Source organism: Lissotriton vulgaris, chromosome 3_1 (assembly GCF_964263255.1).
Source record: "Lissotriton vulgaris chromosome 3_1, aLisVul1.2, whole genome shotgun sequence".
NCBI lineage: Eukaryota > Metazoa > Chordata > Amphibia > Caudata > Salamandridae > Lissotriton > Lissotriton vulgaris.
The window spans coordinates 635,443,340-635,457,530 of NC_141689.1; the positions used below are offsets into that span (position 1 = coordinate 635,443,340).

Consider the following 14,191-nt stretch of genomic DNA (forward strand, 5'->3'; position numbering starts at 1 on the left):
ATGATCATCAGCACCCACTCTGCAGTTAGGACATCACTGACAACAATGCAGAACACAACCCAGTACTCTGCATCGTAGATGCATGGTACACTACCACATCCACAAATCCTAGATTTCATCATCTAACACATGAACTGCAGACACTGAGTAGGAGGGTTATCAGCGATTATCTAAAACATCTACTGGCCACGCACCTGCAGGGACCAAACAATGCACAAGCCATTCACACCGCTTACCTGCCACTTTTTGTACAGCCTCCTTTTTTCTAATCTACAAGAAGAATTGTATTCATAGTTGATGCTCAACAAGAGCTACGAATGATAAATATCTTATTGGCGACAGGAATGAGAGGTTTTCCTCGGTGGCCTCAACCATAAAAAAGAGCACTCAGCAAGGACAGCATGTTTTAAACCTTGAGGTTCAATGTGATAAGAACAATGTGAAAATGCTGAAACCAGCAGTTAGGGACACACCCATGCTGAGTGGGAGAATGTAAGTTCAGCAAAGAAAACAACAGGGACAGCAAATGCAGCCCATGAGCAGTGTGTGGCGCATTCAATCTTAAGACGTAGAGAGAAGCAACCAAAAGGGAAGACAAACAAGTGACTAGTGGGGAAGGTTATGTCAAAGGACTAGGCATCTGTTCATTCAACCTTCTGATGTGTTTTGGAAAATAATTCTGGTCCCTCTCGATCACAAGTACAACATCTCATCTCAATATAGGAAGGTCGGAAGTTGGAGAGACAGCCAACATTGCTGAAGATGTAGGAGACTTGAAATGCCGACATTAAATCTTTGGAGATTCTTCGAAGTCCTGAGTTTATGCTTCAGAAAACTTCTATTTGCAGCCTAACGGTGTTTTAAAAAAACAAATTAGGTTCACCAACAGATGTTAAATTTAAACGATCAATAAAAAAAATTAAATATTGCAAACTATGCTTGTAGTCCATTTTCAATGTATTACACCAGAACGGAATTCATCCATAACCTCATATTAACTCTTATTCTTGCCCTTTGTTTGTTGGAAGTTATTGTGAAACCTTGCTTAGATGTGTTAATTAAACATGCCTCTACAAGGAACCAAAGATGCAATTCTCCTTGTGGAAAATGTATTTATATGCATATTGCTTTTCCTTATGATGTTTTAATACACAAAGTTCAAAGGACCCTTTCCAAATCCATCAGAAGTTACACAAGGTTAAACAGCTATCTAAAAACTATCATAACTCTAATGAAGATGACTAGAGGGAAATTATCTACTAAAGAACAGTTTTTTAAAAATGATTTCTTTATTGATTTTGATGCGATACAATACCGTTTAGTAACTAGAGTATTTAGGTACGTACATAAAAGAAAAGGAGGAACAAAAAAAAAACAATTGTTCAGGTGAGGTAGTCGGACAGTGATGTTTCCTCTTCACAGGATGGTAGAATACAACTCTGCATGGGGAACCTTGGGCGGAAGAGAAATAAGATAATCGGGGCTACAGACCCGGGTGCCACATGTCGCTTATATGCCATTTTGAGGAGTCACCCACCCGCTTCCTCAAACAGGCTTCAAAAGTCACAGTTTGCCACCCTTACCTTGCATAGAAAACCCAACTATTGTTTACAGATCACTTGACAGTGGACCCGGGCCCGCCAGATCTGATTAAGCATGCCCAGCCTCTGAATCTGTTGCTCCTGATGCGCCCAACATCCTAGGAAACTGACCTTCCCTGATTAGATCGGGATTGAGCCATCCTCCAACCCTCAGCTTATCCTTCACAAGTTTAATTGTGTTTGTTTTTATCATGTCACATAATCTGTAACTTACATGCATACTGAGCTCAGTCGTATGTCTGAAGAGGTCCATGGTTTCATAACTGCCCACTGCTTCTGCAATAAGAGCCTGAAGGGAAGCAACAAAAAAAAGAAATGTAATCCAGTATTTCAGCTAATAATGTATGTGAGTGTTAATGGTACAAAGCTCTACAAAACTAATATGACAAATTATAGAAAACAACGGATGAAATGAATGGCATAGAAACGAGGATGCTCAGATTCCTTCAATACTTCAGTGATGTATGACTGGGATAATCAAATCATTGGGTGGGACCAAATGAGGAGTACAGCACCTTCCGAAAAGAGTAGACCACAAAAATGCTTGCCTACATGCACACTTAATACACTTCCCATCATTCCTTTTTCCATTTCCAAGTTTAAACTATTTGATAAGAGCTTGGAAAGTAGGGGCATAACTACAACATGTAAAACTATGTCAGTAGTTAGTCTTGGAATTCTCCAGAAAAATAAATGGAACATGAGACTGGATTGCACAGATCCTGTATTAGACCTATTTTCAACTGTCTTTGGAGCTAGTGTTTGTCCGAATTCTCCTGCTACTGCAGGCATTTAATGTAACTCCATCCCATGAATACTGCCTTAGCTAGACTGTGAGCATATAACACCTGTAAATACCTCCAGAATTTATAAAAGATGCCAGAGTAATACATTTCCTGGTAAATTACTACTTTATCATCTGAGAAGTGGCTAAAGAAGTGCTTGGTCAACTAAATGAATAAGTTGTTTACCTTTGGTAACACTTTTCTGGTAGAGACTCTATCCAACTGCATAGATTTAGAAACTTTAGCTAGCAATTCCCACATGCACAGGCAGGTGGTGTCGTGAAACTCCACGCTGGATCTGTGGTATCAGGACCCAATATACGTGCCACCTGACCCACTGGCATCAGTATGTTTCGCTCTCTGCCCACCCAATTGGACACTAAGCCAATGAATTAGAATGACAGTGCACAGACTTTCACATTTGAGATCTTATTAATGAATTTCACAGAACGGTGGAAAGTGGGTTAGTGACAAATCTCCAGATAGATAGGAGTCTCCACCAGAAAATGCATTACCAAAGGTAATTAACTTGTTCTTCTGATAGCAACGGCTAAACACATATTCCTCTCCTTGTGAATAGATACCAATGCAGTACCTCTCCCGATAGAAGTTCTGTAAAATGGCTCAGACCGGGAAATCCTGCAGAACAGATCAGGAGAAGGGCTCGTCCCATAGGACCTGGCTGTCCAGACAGTAGTGTTTCATGAACATGTGAAGGAACTCCCTCATAGCTGACTTGCAAATGTCCGAAACTGACATGCCACCTGCTCTCGCAGTAGTAGCAGCTTTTTCTGTGGTGGCTAAATCCTTCTGGGGCTTGCTTTTGAACCAGCCCATAGCAGATTTTAATTTGCACTACAAACCATCAAAAGATCGCTCTCTTTTGCACTTTTTTGCTTGCCCTTTGTACCCACCCTAAGGAAGGGACACATTGGTCCAGACCTGCACAACCCTTTAAACTCCCCTAAATCTAGCATTTAGTGGGAAACTTGCCTCTTCAGGTTCAAGGAGGAAAGTAGAAGGACTGAAGAGCCATGCTGACCCAGAAAGACGAGGACAACTACTTGGCCTGGTCGCCCCCACACCCCCCCGCCTGCTCCTCCTTACCTGCAGCCTGAGCCTGAGCCTCGCACTGCACGACGCCCCAGCCGCCGCAGGACCGCCGCAGAGCCGCCCCAGCCACCGCAGAGCCGCCCCAGCGCCGCCCCAGCCGCCGCAGGACCGCTGCAGAGCCGCCCCAGCCACCGCAGGGCCGCCCCAGCGCCGCCCCAGCCACCGCAGGGCCGCCGAGCCCCCAGGCTTTTCCCGCCGGTTCCCACGAGACCCCGCCCCCCCCGCCCGCCGATTGGTTCCCGCGCTCCCCGCCTCCCCGCAGACCCTCCCTCCGGCTCCCCTCTTATGACGCCCCCAGAGCGACCGCGCAGCGGACGCGTGCAGCGGGAGCACCGAATGAGCGCCGAAGGTGCGCCAAAGGTAAGCCCGTCCGCGCCCGTCCGCGCCTGGACCGCGCCCAGTGCCAGGACCCCTGGCCCCCGAGGACCCCAGCCCACCCGCCGGACGTACACCGCCGCCACCCTCAACGCGCTCAACACCGGCCGAGTCCCAGGATGCTACCGTGCGACCCCGAGATGCACCCACCGACTCTTCAGCTGCCACGCCTGCAAGTTCACCTGCATCCGGACCTGCCTCGCACCAGCACCCGCCAAGCCGAACTCCAGCAGCAACCACCTCAAGTGCATCCTGCTCAACACCCGCTCCGTCAACAGACACGCCATCGAACTCTGGAACCTCTTCGACACCACAGCTCCTGATGTTGCCTTCCTCACGGAAACCTGGATGAACGACTCCTCAGCGCCCGACATCGCCATCGCCATCCCAGAGGGATACAAGATCACCCGGAGAGATCGCGACATCCAGACTGGAGGAGGCATCGCCATCATCCACAGGGACACCATCCACATCACGACCAACACCGACGACACCCTGACTACCGCCGAACACCTACACTTCCAGATCCACACCGACCCGAAGACCACCCTCAGAGGCACCCTGATCTACCGACCCCCGGGACCACGCACACAATTCAGCGAGGACATCGCCGACTTCGTCAGCCCGCATGCCCTCCCCTCCGCTGACTACATCCTCCTGGGGGACATCAACTTCCACCTGGAGAACAACAACGACCGCAACACCATCACCCTGCTCGACAACCTCGCCAACCTCGGACTCAAGCAGCTGGTGTTCACCCCCACCCACCTCGCCGGACACACACTCGACGCCGTCTTCTCATCCAGCAAAGACATCGCCTTCAGCCACGCAACAGGACTCCACTGGACGGACCACAGCTGCGTCCACTTCACCTTCAGAAGAACGACGATCCACCACCACCAGCAACAGGTTGCTCGAAGAAGCTGGAACAAGATCACAGCCGACCAGCTCGCCGCTTCCCTGAGCCAGCACCCTCCCGCCAGCTCAGCGAACCCCAGCCAGGCCGCCGACAACCTCACGAAGTGGATCAGCAACTGCGCGGACGAACTCGCCCCACTGAGGACCCCGCCCAGCAGACCCAGCAGCAAGAAGGCCCCATGGTTCACTGACGAACTCAAGAGCTCCAAGAAGAACTGCCGAGCCCTCGAGAAAGCCTGGAGAAGGGAATCAACACCGGACAACATGACCACCCTCAAGCTTGCCACCCGGAAGCACCACCAACTGATCCGCGCCACCAAGAAAACTGCATTCAAGGACCGGCTGGACAACAACGCACACAACTGCAAGGAACTCTTCAACATCGTGAAAGAGCTCTCCAACCCTAACGCCGGAAACAACGACATCACCCCATCGCAAGACCTCTGCAACTCCCTCGCCTCCTACTTCCACAACAAGATCGCGGACATACACAACAGCTTCAGCACTCAACCGACGCACGCCACGACCGAACCACCGCCCCCCACCACCACCCTCCGCGCCTGGACTCCGATCAGCACCGAAGACACCGTCCGCATGATGAACTCCATCCACTCCGGATCTCCGACCAACCCCTGCCCTCACCACGTCTTCAACAAGGCCGACGCTGTCATCGCACCCCACCTGCGGGACATCATCAACACCTTCTTCGACACCGCCACCTTCCCGGAGAGCTGGAAGCACGCCGAACTCAGCGCTCTACTAAAGAAACCAACAGCGGACCCCACCGAACTCAAGAATTACCGCCCCATCTCGCTCCTCCCGTTTCCAGCCAAAGTCATCGAGAAGACCGTCAACAAACAGCTGGCCGCCTTCCTCGAGACGAATGGATCCCTCGACCCCTCACAGTCTGGCTTCCGAGCCAACCACAGCACCGAGACCGCGCTCATCGCTGCCACCGATGACATCCGAGCCCTGATGGACAACGGAGAAACAGCGGCCCTCATCCTCCTAGACCTCTCCGCGGCATTCAACACTGTCTGCCACCGCACCCTAGTGCAGCGCCTCAGCAACGTCGGAATCCAGGAGAAGGCACTGGAATGGATCATCTCCTTCCTCGACGGAAGAACAGAGAGAGTCCGTCTACCACCGTACAAGTCAGAGGCCACTGAAGTCATCTGCGGCGTCCCTCAAGGATCCTCGCTTAGCCCCACCCTCTTCAACGTCTACATGAGCCCCCTCGCGGCCATCGCACGCCAACACAACCTCAACATCATCTCCTACGCTGACGACACCCAGCTGATCCTCTTCCTGACCAACGACCCCGCCGCCGCCAGAGCCAACCTTCACGAAGGGATGAAAGACGTAGCCGAGTGGATGACGACCAGCCGCCTGAAACTGAACTCAGACAAGACGGAAGTCCTCATCCTGGGCTCCTCGCCCTCCGCCTGGGACGACTCCTAGTGGCCCCCCACCCTGGGCACCGCACCCAAACCGACAGACCACGCACGCAACCTGGGCTTCATCCTGGACTCCTCCCTCTCCATGACCAGACAAGTCAACGCCGTCTCCTCATCGTGCTTCAACATCCTGCGCATGCTACGGAAGATCTTCCGGTGGATCCCCACCGAGACCAGGAAGACGGTCACCCAGGCCCTCGTCACCAGCCGACTGGACTACGGCAACGCCCTCTACGCCGGAACCACCGTCAAGCTCCAGAAGAGACTCCAGCGGATCCAGAACACCTCAGCCAGACTCATCCTCGACATCCCACGACACAGCCACATCTCCGGACATCTGAGAGACCTGCATTGGCTCCCTGTCAACAAAAGAATCACCTTCCGCCTCCTCACCCACGCACACAAAGCCCTACACGATCAAGGCCCGAGCTACCTCAACAACCGCATCAGCTTCTACGCTCCCAAACGCCACCTCCGATCAGCCAGTCACGCCCTCGCCGCCGTCCCCCGCATCCGAAGAACGACAACAGGAGGAAGGTCCTTCTCCTACCTGGCCGCCAAGACCTGGAACTCCCTCCCGACCGACCTGTGCCTGACCCAAGACCACCTCTCCTTCAGGAAGAAGCTCAAGACCTGGCTGTTCGAGCAGTAGCAGCACCCCTCCCCTCCCCCCCCCCCCCCCCAAGCGCCTTGAGACCCTCCGGGTAAGTAGTGCGCTCTATAAATGTCTTTGATTGATTGATTGATTGTTTTGGCTCCAGCTCCAGCCCTACCGACCTGTCCACCTCCGACCTGCCTACAGCAAAGAAATCGGCATTTCTAGCAATTAGCATCCCCCAGAGCACAGAAGACCTGCACTCACCTTACAGACTCTGTCTCCCATGAGCACCAGATTTGCTCAAGAAAGACTCCAAGACCAGAATCCAGATTCAAGTGATTCTGCAACACTGTGCACCTGACGCCCAAGGCCTGAGTTTGAGTGGCCCAACACAACGAGGAGGACCTCCCTCAAGCTTCAAGAAGATCCCTGCAGCCTCAACCTGAAGGGTACCCGCACCCGCAACCGGTGCTGGCAAGAGAACCCAAAAACATTAGACAACCCTGCACCTGACGTCCTACGACCTAGGGTAGCCCAACCGAGGGTGTCCAGGCATCCCCCAAGAACCCAAACTTACCTCTCCAGCTGGTGGACATCTTCAGGAAGTCTCCCTGCCCGAGAGTGCAGCAACTGAAGGTCTCAATTGAAAAGTACAGGGTCCCTGATGTCCTTTTGGCAACCTGCACCCAGCTTCCCCAGTGCAGCTGGTGGTGCTGATCCTGAGCTAGTCGCTGGCCCCTGCAGTTCGGACTTTAATCCCAGGAGCTTTGCTCCAACACCGAGTGGCCTGCTCGTAAGTAATCCCTAACCAAAGGCCCTCTTAGCACCATTGACTAAAACTGGGCTCCTGAACTCTGCGCCCGGCCGACCCAGTGCATTTGGTGGTGCAACTCGAGTGCCTTCCCAGACCATGGGAAACCTTGGTCCTAACCTGAAACCTCCCACCTGTAAGACGTTTACTTTCCTGCAAAACAGATAAATATTGTTTTCCTAAGGAACCCATGTTATTAATTTAGGGCCTAAAATGCTGTGTTAAACGGTTGTTTTGTATGGTATCTAGGCAACCCAACCCAGTACTCAAAGTAATCGAAAAGTAACTAAAAAGTATTCCAAAAGTAATTGCTTTGTAATTCTAACAGCTTTTTAAGATTATACCAAACAGTAACAATTGCAGATGCATCCTCAAAAGCATTTCTGTGTAAAGGCTGTGTAAAGGTTTACAATTTAGTATATTTACCTACATGTACCAAGTCCTGCTTGGTTCTAGAAATAAAATACAAGTTTATCTTTTTTTTTTAACTTTGCCAATTGGTCGGAATTTTGTCTCTGAGTGTGTGTGCCATCAGTCTTGATTGAGTAAATACAATATGAGTGAATACAATGAATGCTTAACACAACTTCTGCATAAGCCTAACTGCTCGCCCACACTACCACAAAGAGCGCTGTTAGTACTTACCTAATTTAGCCTCTGCTATACCACTGGGTACTCCCTGGACTCTGTTCACACTATACCTCATTTTGGTATAGTATATACAGAGTCAGCTTCCTACATGGGTAATAGATCAACACATATTGTATGTGTTGTAATGTACCAAATTGCAAAAGTCTGTATGATAATAATGGCTATTCGTGGAATTCCTATAGCCTGGCGCCCAGGACAACACATTTTCATGTTATTTTTGTTCACTGGACAAGTAGCTCCCAGCACGCATCCTTTCGTTTGCAGTTTCTAGTAACTCAGAAAAGATCTGTGAAAGAGGAATGTATGCAAATAAAGCACATTTTTTATCCAGATTTATAAGGTGCTCAAAACTGTATATATAGTCCACTAATGCAGTGTGTTCACCATTAGGGAGAGCTATCTATGAACCTGTAATGAGCTGTGAGGTCAGCTTGCAAACTTTTTTTAATTTTTTTTTTTAATGTCCTCATCTCACCATATAGCATCTGCAAATATAAGCAACAAACCATCCTTCCATCGTGAGCACCCAAGGCTTCTGCTATTGCATTGGCTCTAGGTCTAACCAGGCCAGCTTCTTCGTATGAAACTTGGAGTAATCATTGGACTTAGGGGCATTAGATCAGTCTCATTTCTTTGCCCCATACTAAGAGCTGGGACCAGATATTACACCCGATATCGTTCAAATGCCCCAAGAAAGCCATTCCCAGTGAGGCCCTCAGCCTGTTCTCACAAAGCGGGGGCCGTGAATCCTTCCATAACTTGCAAATCTCCCTCCGAGCAATAAGAATCAAATACAGCAGCAAGCCTTTTTGAGTTACTGACAGTAAAGTCATCAAGTTGTTATCAATGCCAAATATTACTATGGAAAGATTTAAACTGAACTGGACTTTAAAAATAGCACAAAGAGCCCATTCCACATTCTGCCAAAACCCCTTTAAAATGCTGCAATCAAAACATATATGTATGTCATCCGCCGGGGAAAAATCGCATCTTGGGCATTTTGAAGAGGAAAGGGGGGCAAATTTAGCTATTTTCATGTTGGTATAATACAACCTGTTAAGTACGTAGAAGTTGGTTTTTTTTTTAACGAGGCTGGTTTAACTGACTTATATAATGTCTGAAGAGAGGGTTCATACAGGTCAACAGCAGTAGCATCCAAAGCTGACATATTCCAAGCTACATGCTGTGGGGAAAGTTCTGTATGGTCGGCATCCTGCAGCTTCTTATACCAAAACCCCATCTCCTTTTTTATACTTTTTGTGGACCAAAAGGGCTTTATCCCCGGGAGGTATATTCATTAACAGACACTACAGTTAATCAGTAGTTTTGATCTGGCTGTGGCGCGGTCGGTGCCTTTGGCGGTGGCAACATTTGACATGGCTAAGGCATTCGACTGCGTTTGTTGGGCCTTCCTGTGGGAAATCTTAAAGGCAATGGGATTTGGGCCAATTTTTATACAGACGCAGATTAACTGTTATAAAGGCGCATCAGCAGTGATTCTGTTCAATGCCGTGTTAACATCAAGTTTCATTATAGCCAGGGGAACGAGGCAGGGCTGTCCCATCTCGACCTTACTTTTCGATCTATATATTGAGCCTCTAGCCCAAGCAATAAGATTGGATAAATCAATTGCCCCTTTGAGTGTTCACCTCTATAGCAGCAAGTTAGCCCTCTATGTGGACGACTTGCTACAGTATAATGACAATCCAGCTGAGGTGCTTCCTAGAGTGGAAGCCCTGCTGGAGGAATTTGGCTCATACTCCGGTTATCTCGCAAACTCCTCCAAGACAGAGGTAAGGTGTGGGAACATTGATGATTGGGCTGGTAAAATAAGTAAGGAATTTAGATACCTTGGGATAATCATAGTTAACAACCTAGATGACATCCCTAAGATTAATCCAAAGAAGGTGTCTAAAGATATCGACCGCCTTTTTGAAAGATGGAATAACTTGCCTCTTACAATATACGGCAGGGTTAACTTGGTAAAAATTGTCATTATTTATTTAGCACCATCCCCCTTGATTTTCCATGTAAAGATATAAGAAAAATCCAAAGCAAAATTGGCAATTTTATTTGGTCCAAAAAAATGGCAAGGCTCTCAAGAAATTACGGTGTAAGTTCCTGAAAGGGGGCCTTGCACTCCCTGATATACTTTGGTATTCTTTTGCTTTTCAGTTTAAAAACGTTTGGATACTTCTTGGCACGGCGGGGGGATCTAACTGGGGGAAAACACTAAACGAGATGGTTATCTTTGAGGGCGGTGAAGAGGGTTTTTTTTAATATAAGTTTGGTGCACCAAGGTTCTTCAAAAAGGTCCGGCTGAAAATTTTAAAAGCAGCTTTAAATGTATGGTATAGGGTCAGAGAAAAATGGGGGATTGGTTACTACTCCGATTTTGCTCCCATCTGGGAATCTCCTGGGCTACCTGTTTGTCTAGAGGATAGCCTTGCACTGCCTATCAAGAAAGCCGGTATCCTTATCTGGTCTGATCTTATATCCTCAGGTGGAATTTATCCCTCTGAGGTATTAAGGTCAAAAATAGGAAATTCTTTTTCGAGATTTAAATATTTACAACTGGCCTCCTGGTGCATAGCAGAAAAAGACTCAATTGGTGGAAATTGGGAAATTGAGCTTCGGTTTCAGCCAGCTTGCATTACTAACAGTGATTCTGGTGGAAAATGTTTTACAAATGCAAAATATAACAATTTTAAGCTACTTTAAGGTTCTCTGAAATGAATTCTTCCCGGTTATATGTAAAAAACACAGAAGCATGAAAGCAAGTTGCTTTCAAAATAAATTGTACGCAAAACAATTCTGCGACTTGAAAAAAACGTTATCCTAAAGTATATTGTGCAACTTTAGATACAATTTCTCTGTGGCATCATTTAGTAAGAAGTGTTTGAAGCATGCCAATACTTATAATTCACGTTCATAATGGCTAGCCCATGTTAATTAACCATTACTGTCAGGAGTACATTTTTAACCCTTTTTGATGTGAGAAGTTACAAGAAGAGTTAGGAGAGGAGTTGGCGAGTACCTTTAAACATGTGTGTAAAATACCAATATACAAAAGGCAGCATTTGAGCTGTTGGCTCAGCCAATGATGCACTCAGAATGGTTCTTAAAGGGGTGTTTTTTTCCATCACTTCTCACCTGTCCAATCCAGCACCTGACGAAAGAAGGTTCGAGGGACTGGGCTACTTTGAAGGCTTCATGAGCTAGCTGAAATATAGTAAACAGAAACACAACTTAATAAAGGGTGTGTCAGTGACAATCATGTTTACTCCTGTTAATGATACACACACAGCGTAAGAAACTGGTACTGTGTTCACTTGTGTCTAGCAGCGTTGGACTTTCTTAATTAAGTATTGAAAAAAACAGAAATCAATTTAACCAAGACGCACAATGTTCGTCACAGTTACTATGATGCATCAAAACGACAATGCAATATTCGTGTTTATTGTAAAATACATAAACGACAATTTGTAAAGTGAAAATAAGTAAAAGGGAAGGAAACAGGATGAAAGATAAAATAGGCAACATTTAAATAGAAAGAAATGTGTCTGCTTCAAACTCATCTCTTTCCCTACTTGGTGCAACCTAGCACCTATAACTTAATCAGCAGTCAAAGAAATATATGAGCGTTAACAAACTGCGATGAGAATGGATACTACATGGGTCCTTAACATTACCTGTGCTTGGGGCAAAACTGCCAAATATAACAGTAATAGACGTGAAATATCTGTTAGTGTAAGTATCAGTAATATTGTTAAACTAATGAACAAGTTACTTACCTTCCGTAACGATATATCTGTAAGAGACATAGATTAGTTATGTATTCCTTACCTTAGAATTACCACAGGCATCAGACTGGATCAGGAGGATTTTTTTGTCAGCAGTACCCCTGTGCGTCAAAAGATGGCATCGGTCGGCTCTGCATTCGTCGTTGGCATCATGGTCGGAGAGATGACGTTGCGGTAGCTACTTAGACGCCACCCTCGCGCATTGATGTCAGTTCTTTACACAACATTCAACGCCAGAAACATAGAGCCATGCAAGACACTGATTACTAGTGCACGAAACAAGGGCCCTGAAAATTATCCCCTGACACTACAAGTCAGTTCGCACAACGGGAAGGTTGGGTGGGGCGGTAAGGAATCTATAACTAATCTATGTCTGTTACAGATATATAGTTACTGAAGGCAAGTAACTTGTTCATCCGAAAGAGACAATTAGTTATAGATTCCTTACCTTGGAATAGATACCCCAGCAATACCAACCCCGGAGATGGGTCTGCGAACCAAGTTCACACCAGAAAGTCCTGAAAAACAGAACCGCCAAAGAAGTCGTCTCTCCGGACTTGGCTGTCCAGGCAGTAGTATTTCGTGAACGTGTTCAGAGATGTCCACGGCGCTGCCTGACAGATGGAAGAAAAGAAGGCCTAGTTCCAAGGACAACCTTGCATGGATGAACAGCCAGAAAAGGAGGTTTTGAAGAAAGGGTTTGCAGCTCACTCACCCAGCAAGCAGAGGTGATGGCAACAAGAAAAGCAGTCTTTAGAGTAAGAAGTCTGAGAGGACACTTATGAAGCGGCTCAAAGGGAGCACACGTAAGGTAGGTAAGTACCAAGTTCAAGTCCCACTGAGGCACTACAAAGGGAAACTGAGAAAAAGATGAGTAATGCCCTTATGGAAGCGATTTACAACAGGGGGATTGAAAAGAGAAGGCTGATTAGGAAGACTAAGAAAGGCTGAAAGGGCCGAGAGATAGCCCTTAGGTGTGCTCAGAGCAGAGCCCTGCTGTGCCAAAGAAAGGAGGAACAAGAGAACCTCAGAAAGAGCAACCAAAAGGGGATCCAAAGCCTTTGCTGTGCACATGCCACAAATTTGTTCCATCTGCAAGCATATACCGTCGTAGTGGAGCGATGCCTGGCTGGCAAGATAACATCACAGATTTCGGGAGGAAGGTTAAAGGCTGTCAACTGTCGCTGCTCAATCTCCACGCAAGGAAGTGGAGGCTGGACAGGTTTGGGTGGAGTACCGTCCCCTGGCGCTGCGACAGAAGAACCTACCGAAGGGGCAGTCTGATCGGAGGATCGATGGCCATGTGTAACAGCAGAGGTTTCCAGACTCTTTGTGCCCGATCTGGAACCACAAGAATGACTTGGGCCCGGTCACGCTTGATCTTCTTCAGCACTCTGGGCAGAAGTGGTATAGGCGGAAAGGTGTGTAGAAGACCGCAACTCCACTCAAGACGAAAAGCGTGACCTAGCAAGTGCCGCCTTGGAAATGCCAAAGCGCAGAATTTCTGACATTGCGCGTTCTCTTCTAATCAAAGCTCTCCCCACTGCTGAAAGAGACATTGCACCACTTCTGAGTGAAGACGCCATTCGTGATCAATCGTGCACCTGCGGCTGAGTTTGTCCGCCTTGGCATTCAGTGAACCTGCCAGGTGTTGAACCACCAGGGGTATGCCGTGGTGTTCCAGCCATGTCCAGAGACGGAGAGCCTCTTGACATAGGGTTCACGACCCCACCCCGCCCTGTTTGTTGCAGTACCAGATGGCGGTGGTGTTGTCTGTGAACACCTGCACTACTCTACCTCAGACAGAAGGAAAGAATGCTTTCAGCGCAAGACGGATCGCGAGGTGCTCCAGATGGTTGATGTGGAGCACGGACTCCGCCAGAGACCAGAGGCCTCTGATCTCCACCTCTCCCATGTGGCCACCCCACCCTAGAAGTGATGCATTCATCACCACTGTGTACCGCGGTTGGGGAAGGGAGAGGGATCTGCCACTGACCCAATCCTGGTTCGTTAGCCATCACTGCAATTGAAGAGCAGTGCCCTCAGAGATCTGAATGCAATCGGACAGATTCCCCTGAT

General features: G+C 47.9%; 1 protein-coding gene across 1 annotated transcript in view; it reads right to left on the minus strand.

Moving 5' to 3' along the window:
* SKIC3 (SKI3 subunit of superkiller complex) overlaps nucleotides 1-14,191 on the minus strand; it is a 1,256,060-nt gene that overhangs the window by 626,135 nt on the left and 615,734 nt on the right. Inside the window, exons 24-25 of the mRNA XM_086960925.1 lie at nucleotides 11,463-11,531; nucleotides 1,816-1,890 (exon numbers count right to left, since the gene is read on the minus strand). Coding sequence (XP_086817051.1) covers nucleotides 1,816-1,890; nucleotides 11,463-11,531 — 144 coding nt within the window. The remainder of the gene's footprint in view (nucleotides 1-1,815; nucleotides 1,891-11,462; nucleotides 11,532-14,191) is intronic.